At 29.0% G+C, this 11961-nt stretch overlaps 1 protein-coding gene across 1 annotated transcript; it reads left to right on the forward strand.

Moving 5' to 3' along the window:
• The first annotated feature begins 5809 nt into the window (after positions 1-5809).
• LOC120083781 (L-ascorbate peroxidase, cytosolic) lies at positions 5810-8620 on the forward strand. The gene is made up of 10 exons (XM_039039646.1): positions 5810-5962; positions 6157-6288; positions 6381-6555; positions 6653-6718; positions 7442-7490; positions 7570-7652; positions 7810-7889; positions 7969-8071; positions 8180-8238; positions 8337-8620. Exons 1-10 carry the CDS (start codon positions 5886-5888, stop codon positions 8350-8352), a joined length of 840 nt encoding a protein of 279 aa, XP_038895574.1. The 5' UTR covers positions 5810-5885; the 3' UTR covers positions 8353-8620.
• Positions 8621-11961: the final 3341 nt, after the last annotated feature.

The raw sequence follows: 11961 nt of genomic DNA on the forward strand, positions 1-11961 counted from the left end.
CATTAAACCTGTGGGACTAGATCTATGGGAATTTATCTTGAAGAGGATAGGAAATTCTCGATTAGACGAAGAATGGGGGAGAGAGGGGAGAGACTTTTCTTCCCAATGACTAAAAACCCGACCCCAATCCCAATCCCGACTCAATATATATATATATATACACACACAATGTGTATCTATGTTTATAATTTGCTCATATATAACTTTTATTTGTAAATATTTAAGCTTACTTATCATGGAAACTAAATATTTAATTATATCTTTTAAATATTATTGTTTTTAGTAAGAGATTTTATAACAGTTTATTTAACTAAAGTTTGTAGTACAAATGACCTATTTAATGTAAAATAATTTAGAAATTTATTTAATCGAGAATAAACTAAAATAAATTTTAAAAAAAGAATAAATTGAAAAAAGAATAAACGGAGAGTTTTTTCCTATGGGAAACCCGATCCCTGCATTGCGCAACGAGGAATCCTCGCTTGAAATTTTTTGGCATGGAGATTAAAATAGGGGTGGGGATGCTTCCCCGTCCCAGCCATGCTCCATGGATGATTGAGAAAGTAAGATCCTTTCATTAAGATTATATTTTTTACCAATGAATTCACTATCTCATAAAATAGTGGTGATTTTCAAACTTTTAAAAATAAATTAATTTTATTTAATGTTTTCCGTTCAATGTAATGTTTTACCTTAAACAGCTATGATAATCAATGATAGTCAAACATCATCATATTTTATTATCAACTATCATTAATTCTACTTTGGGATAGACTTTTTTTTTTATAAATCCTCCTCAAACTTTAGGATTAATTAAAAATCAAATTTCAAACCTGGACTAGTTATTTGAATTTCAATGATCAAGTCAAAATTAAATTCAACTATTAATAAAAAAAACTATTAATAAAAAAAGTATTAATAAATTAAGGATCGAAACAAAAGTTAAGTTTGAAATTTAAATCCTAGAAACTAAAAGCATATTTTATCATCTAACTACAAAAATAATAATCTTAAAAAAATTGCAAATCTAATATAAATTAGAATGCATAAGTTAGTCATTATAGTATATTATAAGTTTATAACAAAATAATAAATATAAGTAATCAATATATAATTGGTCAACGATTCTAATGAATTATAGTTAACTAGTATATAATTTAATTAGCTATTCTAATATTACAATTAACACTATCAAAATATATGATTTTAACTAGTTATATTTACCAAAGTGAATTTGATTTATTGATATTGGTATGACCATATGATTGTATCTAAAGGTTGGATGTTCAGTTCTCACCTCTAATTTTACTAGTTATTCTATATTCCTATGAAAGAAAATTATATCAACTATCCAAAAAATGAAAATACATATCTACACAAAATTCTTTGTCAAGAAGTTATGCATTTAAAATCTTTTAAAAAGTTCTCATGACATGAGTACAAGAAACATATCATAAAAACATAGAAGGTAAAAGAAAAATTTCACAGATAAAAAAAAATCAAATTATTTATAGAAATAGTAAAAAAACTGTTAAATACTGATAGAATTCTATTAACATTTATCAATGATAGAGACAGATAGAAGTCTATCATTGATAAAGGTTGATAGAAGTTTATCAGTGTCTATCAATGATAGAAATTGATAGAAGTGTAAAATGATTAAAGTTTGCTATTTTGTGTAAATAGTTTCCATTATTTTTCTATTTTTGTAGATTCCTACATAAATTATTTAAACTAATAATTATTGGTTTTTAATTCCACCTTGTATTAAATCTTATTTTTAGCATTTATAATCATTTTGAGATCAACAGATGATATATATTTCTTCTTGAACTTTCAACACGTATAACCTAAATAAATAGGTCTAATTACACCATTGTCAAAACTTTTTTTATTTTTTCCAGGAATAATCTTATTAATTATTATTTTATACTAAAATCTGACCCAATCTACTTTTTCGGCTTGGCTTACCATTCAATTTTTTAAAATATATATGTATAACAATATCATACCAAAAGAAGCATGTAAGGAAAAATTATTGCATTACGAACTTCACGTAAAGGTTTTCTTTTCAAAAGCTACACAAATAAGTAAAGTTTCTCCAAAAATTTATAAATTGTTGATCTTATAAATAAAAACAAGAATTGGCAAGAAGTTTCGAAGGAGAAAATAAGGATTTTTAATGTATACAACACTATATATTTGAATTTTCTAGAAAGAAACCACGTTATATTTTATAAAGTGCATGAATACGACAATTTATACACTATATCATCTTATATATCAATCAATATATGCGATGTATATTTACATTTTTTAATATATTGATGAACACACCAAAAAATAAAACATGGTATATGGCGATGTATATCTACATTTTTTAATACATTAGCAATATACTTGACATATATTTGAGATCTCAATAATATTGATTGTCAGCTAGGAATATAGAAGAAAATAAATAAAATTTCATAAAATAAATGAAATATTAATTTGAAATATTTTGAATATCAATCAAAATTAATAAATAAAAAAAACAAAGTCATAATTAAAAAAGAACGTTAATAAAAAAGAATTATATATTTTGAAATATTTTATTGATGAAAGATTATTTAATTAATGATATTTCAAAAAATAAAATCCTTATATAATTATTAATAAATCCTGAAAATGATATATATTTTTAAAAATATTAAGAAAAGAGAATATCAAAAGAATAAAAATGGACATTAGAAATGTCAATAAAAATGTCCTGAAGTAAGAAAGAAAGAAATACAGATGTTAGAGATATCAAATCTTAATTTTGATACGAACTATTTCATTTATAGATATATCAACATATATTTTAATCTTTGAACATAGTTTATTATAGATATTAGAGATATCAATTAAACTTTAATTTTGATACGAAATTCTCATTTATCATATCAACAAATATTTTAATTCGTTTATGTAGCTCTAAGTCTAACCACTCGAGAGTAATAGTTTTAAGAAAAGCATGTTTCACAACTTTTTTCTTCTAAACGATTAGATATAACTTATATTTAAAGCTTAGGGTTTAGAATTATCTTAATTTAATTGAGAAATAGTGTCCTACAATTTCCTTAATTGGAGGGGACTTGTGGAGTCACGTTCTAACCTCTACCATACATATTGCCTTATATATAATATATATATAGGTTTTATTTAGTAGCTATTTGATTTTTAGTTTTTGTTTTTTTAAATTAAATCTATTTTATCTATATTTCTTATCATGATTTACATAAAATGGTTAAATTCTTAATCAAATTCTTTGAAGATTATTTTTTTAGTTCTTAAAACTTGGTTTGGATAAAAAGTAAATAATCAAAAAAAAAATTTAGTGATAAAATCAATATTCATAAACTTAATTAAAAAAAATAAAATGATTACAAGACGCTTATTTATTTGAAATTGTTATTTTAAAATTCAGCCAAATTTACGCCAAAGGACATGCCGTCCATTGGAAAAAGATCATCGGTGACTCAATTTACATCATTGATTTATGACGTGGCACATCCTGATTGGCGGACTGCGACACCCAAAGTGGCCATGAATCTGGACTTTATTTATATATAGAGAAAAAAATGTTATGTAATGAAAAGTAATGGAAACCCAATAGCAGACCACTGACATAAATCCTCGGTGTGTACAACCAATCAAATTCGAGGGTGATACAATGTAACAAAATTGACTAAGTGACTTTATCATTTCCCACTAATGGAATCTTTGGATCACCTTTCGCGTTCACACACTAAAAAGAATAATTGTAATAATAATTTATTACAAAAATTTAAAAGCATTACCTAATTGTCTATTTGTCTTTGGATAATTTTCCTTTTATTATTTTTTCTTCTTTTATCGAGTTATTGTCTTTGAATTGCCTAATTTATGCTTGGTTTCACTTTTACCCAAATTTTTGTACGGACTGTTTCTAAATAAAAGAAAATTACCCATCTGTTTATAAATGTAATAAAATATCACTATTTATTAGTGATAGACCACATTAATAAATATTTATTACAGTCTATCTCTATTAATCTATCGTTGATAAACAATGACATTTTACTATATTTGAAAATATTTTTCAATAGTTTTACTATTTTAAAAAAATTACCTATTGTTGCACAACTTATATACAATATTTTATTGTGTATTTGTTTTAAATGACAAAATTGTTGGTAATATTTTTAAATATAACAAAATGTCATTATCTATTAACAGTAGATAGTGCTAGACACTGATAGATTGTTTATTGGTGTATATACATGATAGACAGTGACATTTTGCTACGTTTATAAATAAGTTGGCTCATTTTATTATATTTGAGAACATTCCTTTATTAAATATAAAGGGTTTTAGAATGATATTAAATAAGTGTTCGAAATTTAAAAAAAATTGTTCAATAAACATTTTTTTCAGTACGATAAATAAATGAGAAAGATTTGAACCTTTGACTTCAAGAAAAAAGAATGTCTGACCACCACTTTATAATTTATTGGATTATTAAATATTTTTTCCATTTACAAATAAATTGGACAGAAAATTGAAAGGTTAGAATACTACAAGTTGTATAATATTTTTAAATTAAGATCTATTCATGAAAGGTTGGGCTGTCATAGTTTGTTATATTTATAATTTATTGTGAGAATATTATTGTTGAATTAATCATCACTATCTATATTTTATGAACAAATATTTTATTATACTTTTAGTGAAGTAATTATTTTATTTAAATATTATAATAATGATGAGTTTTTTAACTTGAGTTTTATATGGACTCCTCTACTCAATGGAAAAAGCATGTAAGATATCATTTTTTTTATTTACTATTTAATTATATTCGTTTTTGTTATGATACTTAATGCCTACCTTCAAATTAAACTATTAATAGTAGTTTAAAATATTTTAAAAGTAAGAGAGCATTGTTGTTGAAAGAACACAAATTTCTCCACTACTTCTCAAGAGATAATTTATTTATTCATCCTAAGCTTAAAACATTTATTCTTTTTTAATGTTTAAATCTGGACTCAAACTTTAGAAAAGTTTTGAAATTCAAAACAATATAACAAAATATATAATTATCTAATTCTGGACCAACAATATTAATATCAATGAGAAAATTCAAATAACATCATTTCTAGACATTTTTGCCCAATTGAGTATGTTATTAATATGCAAAAGAGAATACAATTATACAACAAATATAACATGTTTAAATGAAAAATGGTAATAAAGAGAAAGAATAAAAAGTCTTTTTAGTTCCTAGATTTTAAGTCTAGTTTCTATTTGGTTTATAAATTTCAATATTTAAAATTTTTACCTTCGAATTTTACTAATGTTCACTTTGATATTTGACGTTATTTTTCAATTAGCTAATTCTATGATGTGGTTTTTAAAATTAATTTTAACAGGGGAAATTAATAAAAACTAATTTATTTTTAAAAAATCAAATTAATAAAAATTAATGTAAAAGATAAATTGAAATGGAACTTAAAATTCAATGGACGAATCAAAGTGTAACATTTTGAAAGAAAGTAATAAAAAATGTTTCATAAAAAGAAAAATGAAAAACCATTATTGTTTTTCAAATTCAAACAGTAAATGTCCAATTAAGACAACTCCATAATTGAACAAATAAGGGTACTTTCGTCATTTCAGTATTGAACGGTCCATCGCATTTCTTTAGGGTCCGGTTTTTTCCTCCGAATATACATCAACAAAAATAACTCCTTGTCACCAACCCAGTCGCCAAGTTCAATCCCGACCGTTCAATTTCAGACAACTTCAATATCTGACGGTCAGCATTCAGCCTCTAGAACCCTCTTTTTCCCCTGCTGGTAGTATTTATATAGCTTTCCTCTACCATGGAGGAGCTTGTGGTCGACTCGTGCCCAAAGAGTTTCTTCTTCTCGTCCATTTCCAAACCTTCCTTTTTGTTCTGGTAATTTTTAATTTCTATTCGTTGACTTTGATAGAATCAAGCATCAGTTCCCATATCTTTTTCTAGTTTCTGATAATGGGTTCGTTTCAATTTTATGAAATTTGTAGTGATTTCAGTTTCTGAAGATGATTTTTAGCTGTTTTTGGTTTGTGGGTTGGATCTAAAAATGTGGGTTTCGATTTGTTTGATTTCAGTTTCATCATCACCATGGTAAAGTGCTACCCTGTTGTGACAGAGGAATATCAGAAAGCCATCGAAAAGGCCAAGAGGAAGCTTAGAGGATTCATAGCTGAGAAGCAATGTGCTCCTCTAATTCTTCGTCTTGCGTATGTCCTTCTCTCTGATTATTCTCAACACCACCCCCCTTCTCGTGAGAGATTGTCTTAGAGATTTGCTTGTTATTGTGGTTTCTTTGCAGATGGCACTCTGCTGGTACCTTTGACCATAAATCCAGGACTGGTGGCCCTTTTGGAACTATAAGGTTCTCCAATGAGCTCGCCCATGGCGCCAACAATGGCCTTGACATCGCTGTTAGGCTATTGGAGCCCATCAAGGTTCAGTTCCCTAACATCTCATATGCAGATTTCTACCAGGTAATAATCAGTTGGTTTGATCAAATCTGTTTTTAGGGGGTTTTGAGTTTGTCTGTTTGTTGTCTAATTTCTTGTTTGTGGGTTTGATTTGTTGTAGCTTGCTGGTGTTGTTGCTGTTGAGATTACTGGTGGACCTGAAGTTCCTTTCCACCCTGGTAGAGAGGTCAGTGAAGAAGATTAATGAATGTTTTAATTGTTTGGTGTGATTCTTGTAAGTGGAGAATGCATATGTTTCTAGATATGGGTGGTCTGGATTGTTACCTCTTTTGGCAATGTTTGTTTTGGACTGGTATACTTCATTGACTACTTTAGCTTTTTCTGAGTTTTGCTTCTTGATCACTTATTGTATCTTGGAAAGCCATTTTTCTGTTTTTGACTCTCCGTTTTTAGGTGTTGTTGAGTTTAGTTTGACTTGTTTTCAGGGAATGATTTGGTATATCATCCAAAATGTTTTTGCCATTTCCTAACAGTTTTCATGGGGCTGTCTTTTCTCCTTTCATTTCTCATGATATATGTCTGGGAAGGGTTGTAAAATGGTCCAAATCACTTTTTTTCATTTTCAAAATTACTTGATAAATGCTTTTTATTATGAAGAAATGTGATTAAAAGTGTAAAATAACCATTGAATTGATATTGAGTGAGCAAAGTTTGTGCTTCAGAGTGATTTTAGACTTGGAAAAAAGTGATTTTAAAGATTTCAACCCTAATACAGCCAGCTTGAGAGATTTAATCAGATCATCAGGGGCTATTATGAAACTCTTAAAGTGTAATAACGTAATTGAGACCGAGCTCAATTAATACAAAGAAACTGAAATGATAGTTTGTCCTTCCTATTTAACTTTACAAAATGGTCTGATATTGTAAATTGTTGGTCTCTGTGCTACAGGACAAACCCGAGTCACCCCCAGAAGGTCGCTTGCCTGATGCTACTAAGGGTTAGTTTCCGTGACAATCTTGTTGTTATGTGAATGGTGAAAAGGACTCCTCATCATGATTGTTATGTGTTCTGTTCAGGTTCTGATCATCTGAGGGATGTTTTCTACACCATGGGTCTCTCCGACCAGGACATTGTCGCCCTCTCTGGTGGTCACACATTGGTTCGTTTGGTCTCATCGTTTAAAATACATTGAAACTGGATTCTTGAGCCTCGTGCATAAGTGATAGGAAGTGTTAAAAGAATGAATCAATGAACTTGAATTTACATATGATCAAGCAATTGAAGTTCTTGGAGCTGACAGTGATTTAACTTGACAGGGTAGGGCACACAAGGAACGATCCGGTTTTGAGGGGCCATGGACTACCAACCCTCTCATCTTTGACAATTCATACTTCACGTAAGTTAAAGCCATATATAGTATGTGATAATTTATTAATGTTGTGAAAAAATGTTAAGAAAACTGTTGGTTTCAACAGTGAACTCTTGACCGGGGAGAAGGAAGGCCTTCTGCAGTTGGTATCAGACAAGGCACTTCTGTCTGACCCTGAATTCCGTCCCCTTGTCGAAAAATATGCTGCGGTATGTTTTTTTTCCATCTTTGGATCAATTGGATTTATGATTTTGCACACAAGGACCACCTTTGCTTATGGTGAATGAATGGTTCTGTATTCTGTTCACATTTTTCAGGATGAGGATGCTTTCTTTGCTGATTATGCTGAAGCTCACCAGAAGCTTTCTGAGCTAGGGTAAGATTTTTTGACCTCCATGTTATCAATTTCTTGTATCGGTCATTGTCTGGAGCTAAAAAGGGAAGTTTCATAACTTGAGAAATTTAATTGTGCAGTTTTGCTGATGCTTGAGGAATTGGAATAGGAAAATGAGGATGCAGGTGGTGGTTGTTTATGTTAGCTTTGATTTGTAATGAAATGGGAAGGTTGGTTTGGGTGACTCTTGTTTTTTGGACAGTTGGTTTGATTTTGGGCCGTCTTGTTGGGGAAGACTTTGAGCAGAATGTAATATTCATCTCCCAGCTTCTTTGGACTTAAATAATGTTGCTTAAAAATTTATCATTTTGGTGTTTTTTAGGCCATAATCGAATCAACATCATAAATGTTATCGAGCACAAAATATGTGGTTAAATTTGCAATTTTGTATGTTTATGAATTTGATATCGATAATATTATATATATATATATATATATATATATATATATATATATATATATATATATATATATATATATATTACATATTAAATCTTATTTAATGTATCTCCCTACTTTAATTTTATTTGATATTTAATGTATCAAATATAATAAATATATATTAATTGTATCCAATACAATTAATATATTTTTCTTCACAAATTTGAATGAATCAAATTTTTGTTTCAATACTTTTAATTCTTGTTGGTCCGCGGTGAGTTAGTAAGGGATCTTGTGGATATAAATTATAAGTTTCAATGATTCAAGATAGATTAATTAAAATTTTTAATTAGTTAATCTTCATTCAATAATTATAGGACAAATCATTATAGATCTATAGTTGCACTCTTATGGGTTGTAAGATAAGTTGCATCCATGAATATAAACATTACAAGTAAATCAATCTTTCACGAGTTGTTCGTAAGTATAGTTAGGATAAAAACCAATTTTATCCTTGTAATTATCTCAATCTTCTTATGTTTCATTGATCTTCTAATGAATAATTTGTCTATGGTTTCATTATAAACTAAGTCTCTAGGGTCCTTCGTTCTTGGGTCAGCAATTTAGGAAATAACTTATCTATTTATTCTATATGAAAATGAGTGAATTTTATCTTGTAGAATTATGTTTCCATCTTATTTGGTTAAGTCCCCTAAAATTGTAGGCATATTGAGTTAACGACTCGGGTCACTTTCACCCATGTAAATTAAAAGATGAATATTCACTGATAGAGTTCATAACTCACTAAGGATTAAGATTGAGTAAAATATGATCATCTTGTGAAATGTCAAAATCTTCAATTAATGGATTTACAAAGAGAGATTAGTTATTTTGCGGTCCAGTTTTATACAAACTTTTTGTATCGGATATCCCCACTAATATGTCTCTACATGAATAATTTGGATCAAATGGTTTGTAACATTTACAAAGTGGACTATCCATAGTATCACCAGGATATATAAGATATCTAACATTATCCATATATTATAAATCTTTAGGTTATAACTTGAACATGATCTACCTATATATCAACTACATATTGTTCAAGATTACATCTAATAATTGAAAAAAGGATATTGGACCACACTATATAGTAATGTCTCACCCAATGTGACTGCAATTTTTAGAACAACTAGAAAGTAAGGCAATAAGTCGAAATAAACAGAACACAAGATTTGTTAGCAATTCAGTGAAATGCCGCCTACATCTGGGGGCAGTGTGCCCATGGAAAGGTATTTTTACTAATATGAAGTTAAGTAATTATAATATTGTACTTATCTGTAAATGGAAGACAAGAACAGTGACATACAAAAAGCTCAATTCTCTAGAAGAACACTTAGGTTCCCCCTAAGTATAAGATCTCGTCCCAAGGAAACTTAGGCTTCCCCTAAGTATGATTATTAGTCAGCTACCTCTTGAGTTCCCCCTGAGAGTGAGAAGTCTTCTCAATGATAATCTTTCCACCTTATTGTGAAGACCTTTTCATATAACGAACTTAGGCTGCCCCAAGTTAGAGGATCACTTCTCTAGCCTTGAAGAAATCTTAGGCTCACACCATGATCAAGAAGAAATGCCTCAATCAAATTGTCCCAACAAGAACTTCATAATCAACAGAACTAAAAAATACTTCATACATTTCAGCCATAAAAAAATTCCTATGTTCGATTTAAAAACGACCACCCTAGCAAGAAGCAAATTATCCTTAAAAAGATGCAATGGAAAAAGGAAACCCAACCTATTCAATATCGAGATCCATAAATAAAGAAAAAAACTTCAATGGCAATAAACTGCAGACTCGTAAATAAGGAAATAAATAATTATGTAGACAAGACAATGTTCCAAACAATTTTACGACATTTCTTGAGACGACAACTAAACCGGAAGCACCAAACACCTTTAAGCAAACATAGTGAATCACAAACTCCAACAATAACCTTGGATTTTTACTGAAATGAATAATTTAATATTGCATATTTAATATGAAAATAGATAATTATAACTAATTAACTACGACCTTTAAGGCACAAATCCCAATAACCATTACAAGTGAGTCGATCTTTCACGAGTTATTCATAATTATGGGTAGGTCAAATGTTCATTTTACCCCTATAATTAAATCTTGCACCTTAAGTACCACTGATTCTCTAATGAACAATATGTTTATGATCCAATCATAAACCAAGTCCCTCTTGGCTAATGAGAGGGTAGGGCCCCATGGTTCAAGTCTTGAATAATCACTTAAGAGAACTACTCATCTATTTACCATATATAGGAAAGAGCAAATTCTATCTTGTGAAATTACGTTCCCAACTACCTATTTAGTCAAGTCCCTAAATGGTAAGCTTATTGAATCGGCCACATAAGCCATTATCATACATGCAGATCAAGTGATGAGCACTAACAGGTAGGACTTCTTAACTTCACTTGGGATTTAGATCGAGCTACATATGATCATCCTTTGAAATATAAAATTAATCTCTTCAATTAACAGATTTATAAAGAGGGATTAAGTAATTCACGATCCACTCTTATACAAACCCCACACATATCTCTACATGAACGATATGGATAAATTCATTTGTAATGATTACAAAGTGGGTTGTATTCATAGTGTTGTCAAGAAAAGGGACCCAATCTTATGTAAGGATCGAATTCTAGAGCGGAAGTGAGTGATCGTTGTGCTTCGATTTCATTTCAAAATTACAACACAGAAAAGAAGAAACATATATCAATATGTTGTATGTTAAGCAAGAAATTAGAAGGAAGAAGAAACACATCTTTGAAGACACTCTTCAAATCTTCTCCTAGTCTTCATGAAAACTCTATAACGCATCTTCCTCAAACAAACTCTGGACACTATCCTGCTATTCTTTTGACAATGACCAGTTTGTGGAAACCGTCTATTGAAAGAGAAAGGGATTAGCCAATAAAAGTCACAGAGAAACTCTTTCTCTATGAAAAATTTGAGAGAGTTCTGAAGGAGAGAATGAACTACTCAAGGAGAAAATAACTTCACCTTTTTCTTTAACGTGGAGTGTGGATCAACTCCCACTTCAACCACTTCCTATTTAATTAATTAAAAGAAATCCATTTAATTAGATTAAATAACTTCTCTCATTCTTTAACATGAAGAGGGAATAGTTCCCATTTCAACCACTTTTTATTAAATTAAATTAAATTAAAAAATTAATTTAATTTTAATTAATTATTAATTACAATAATTAATAACTTAATTAAATAAAATAATAAAATAATTAATTTACA

The sequence above is a fragment of the Benincasa hispida genome, chromosome 8 (assembly GCF_009727055.1).
Source record: "Benincasa hispida cultivar B227 chromosome 8, ASM972705v1, whole genome shotgun sequence".
Classification (NCBI taxonomy): domain Eukaryota; kingdom Viridiplantae; phylum Streptophyta; class Magnoliopsida; order Cucurbitales; family Cucurbitaceae; genus Benincasa; species Benincasa hispida.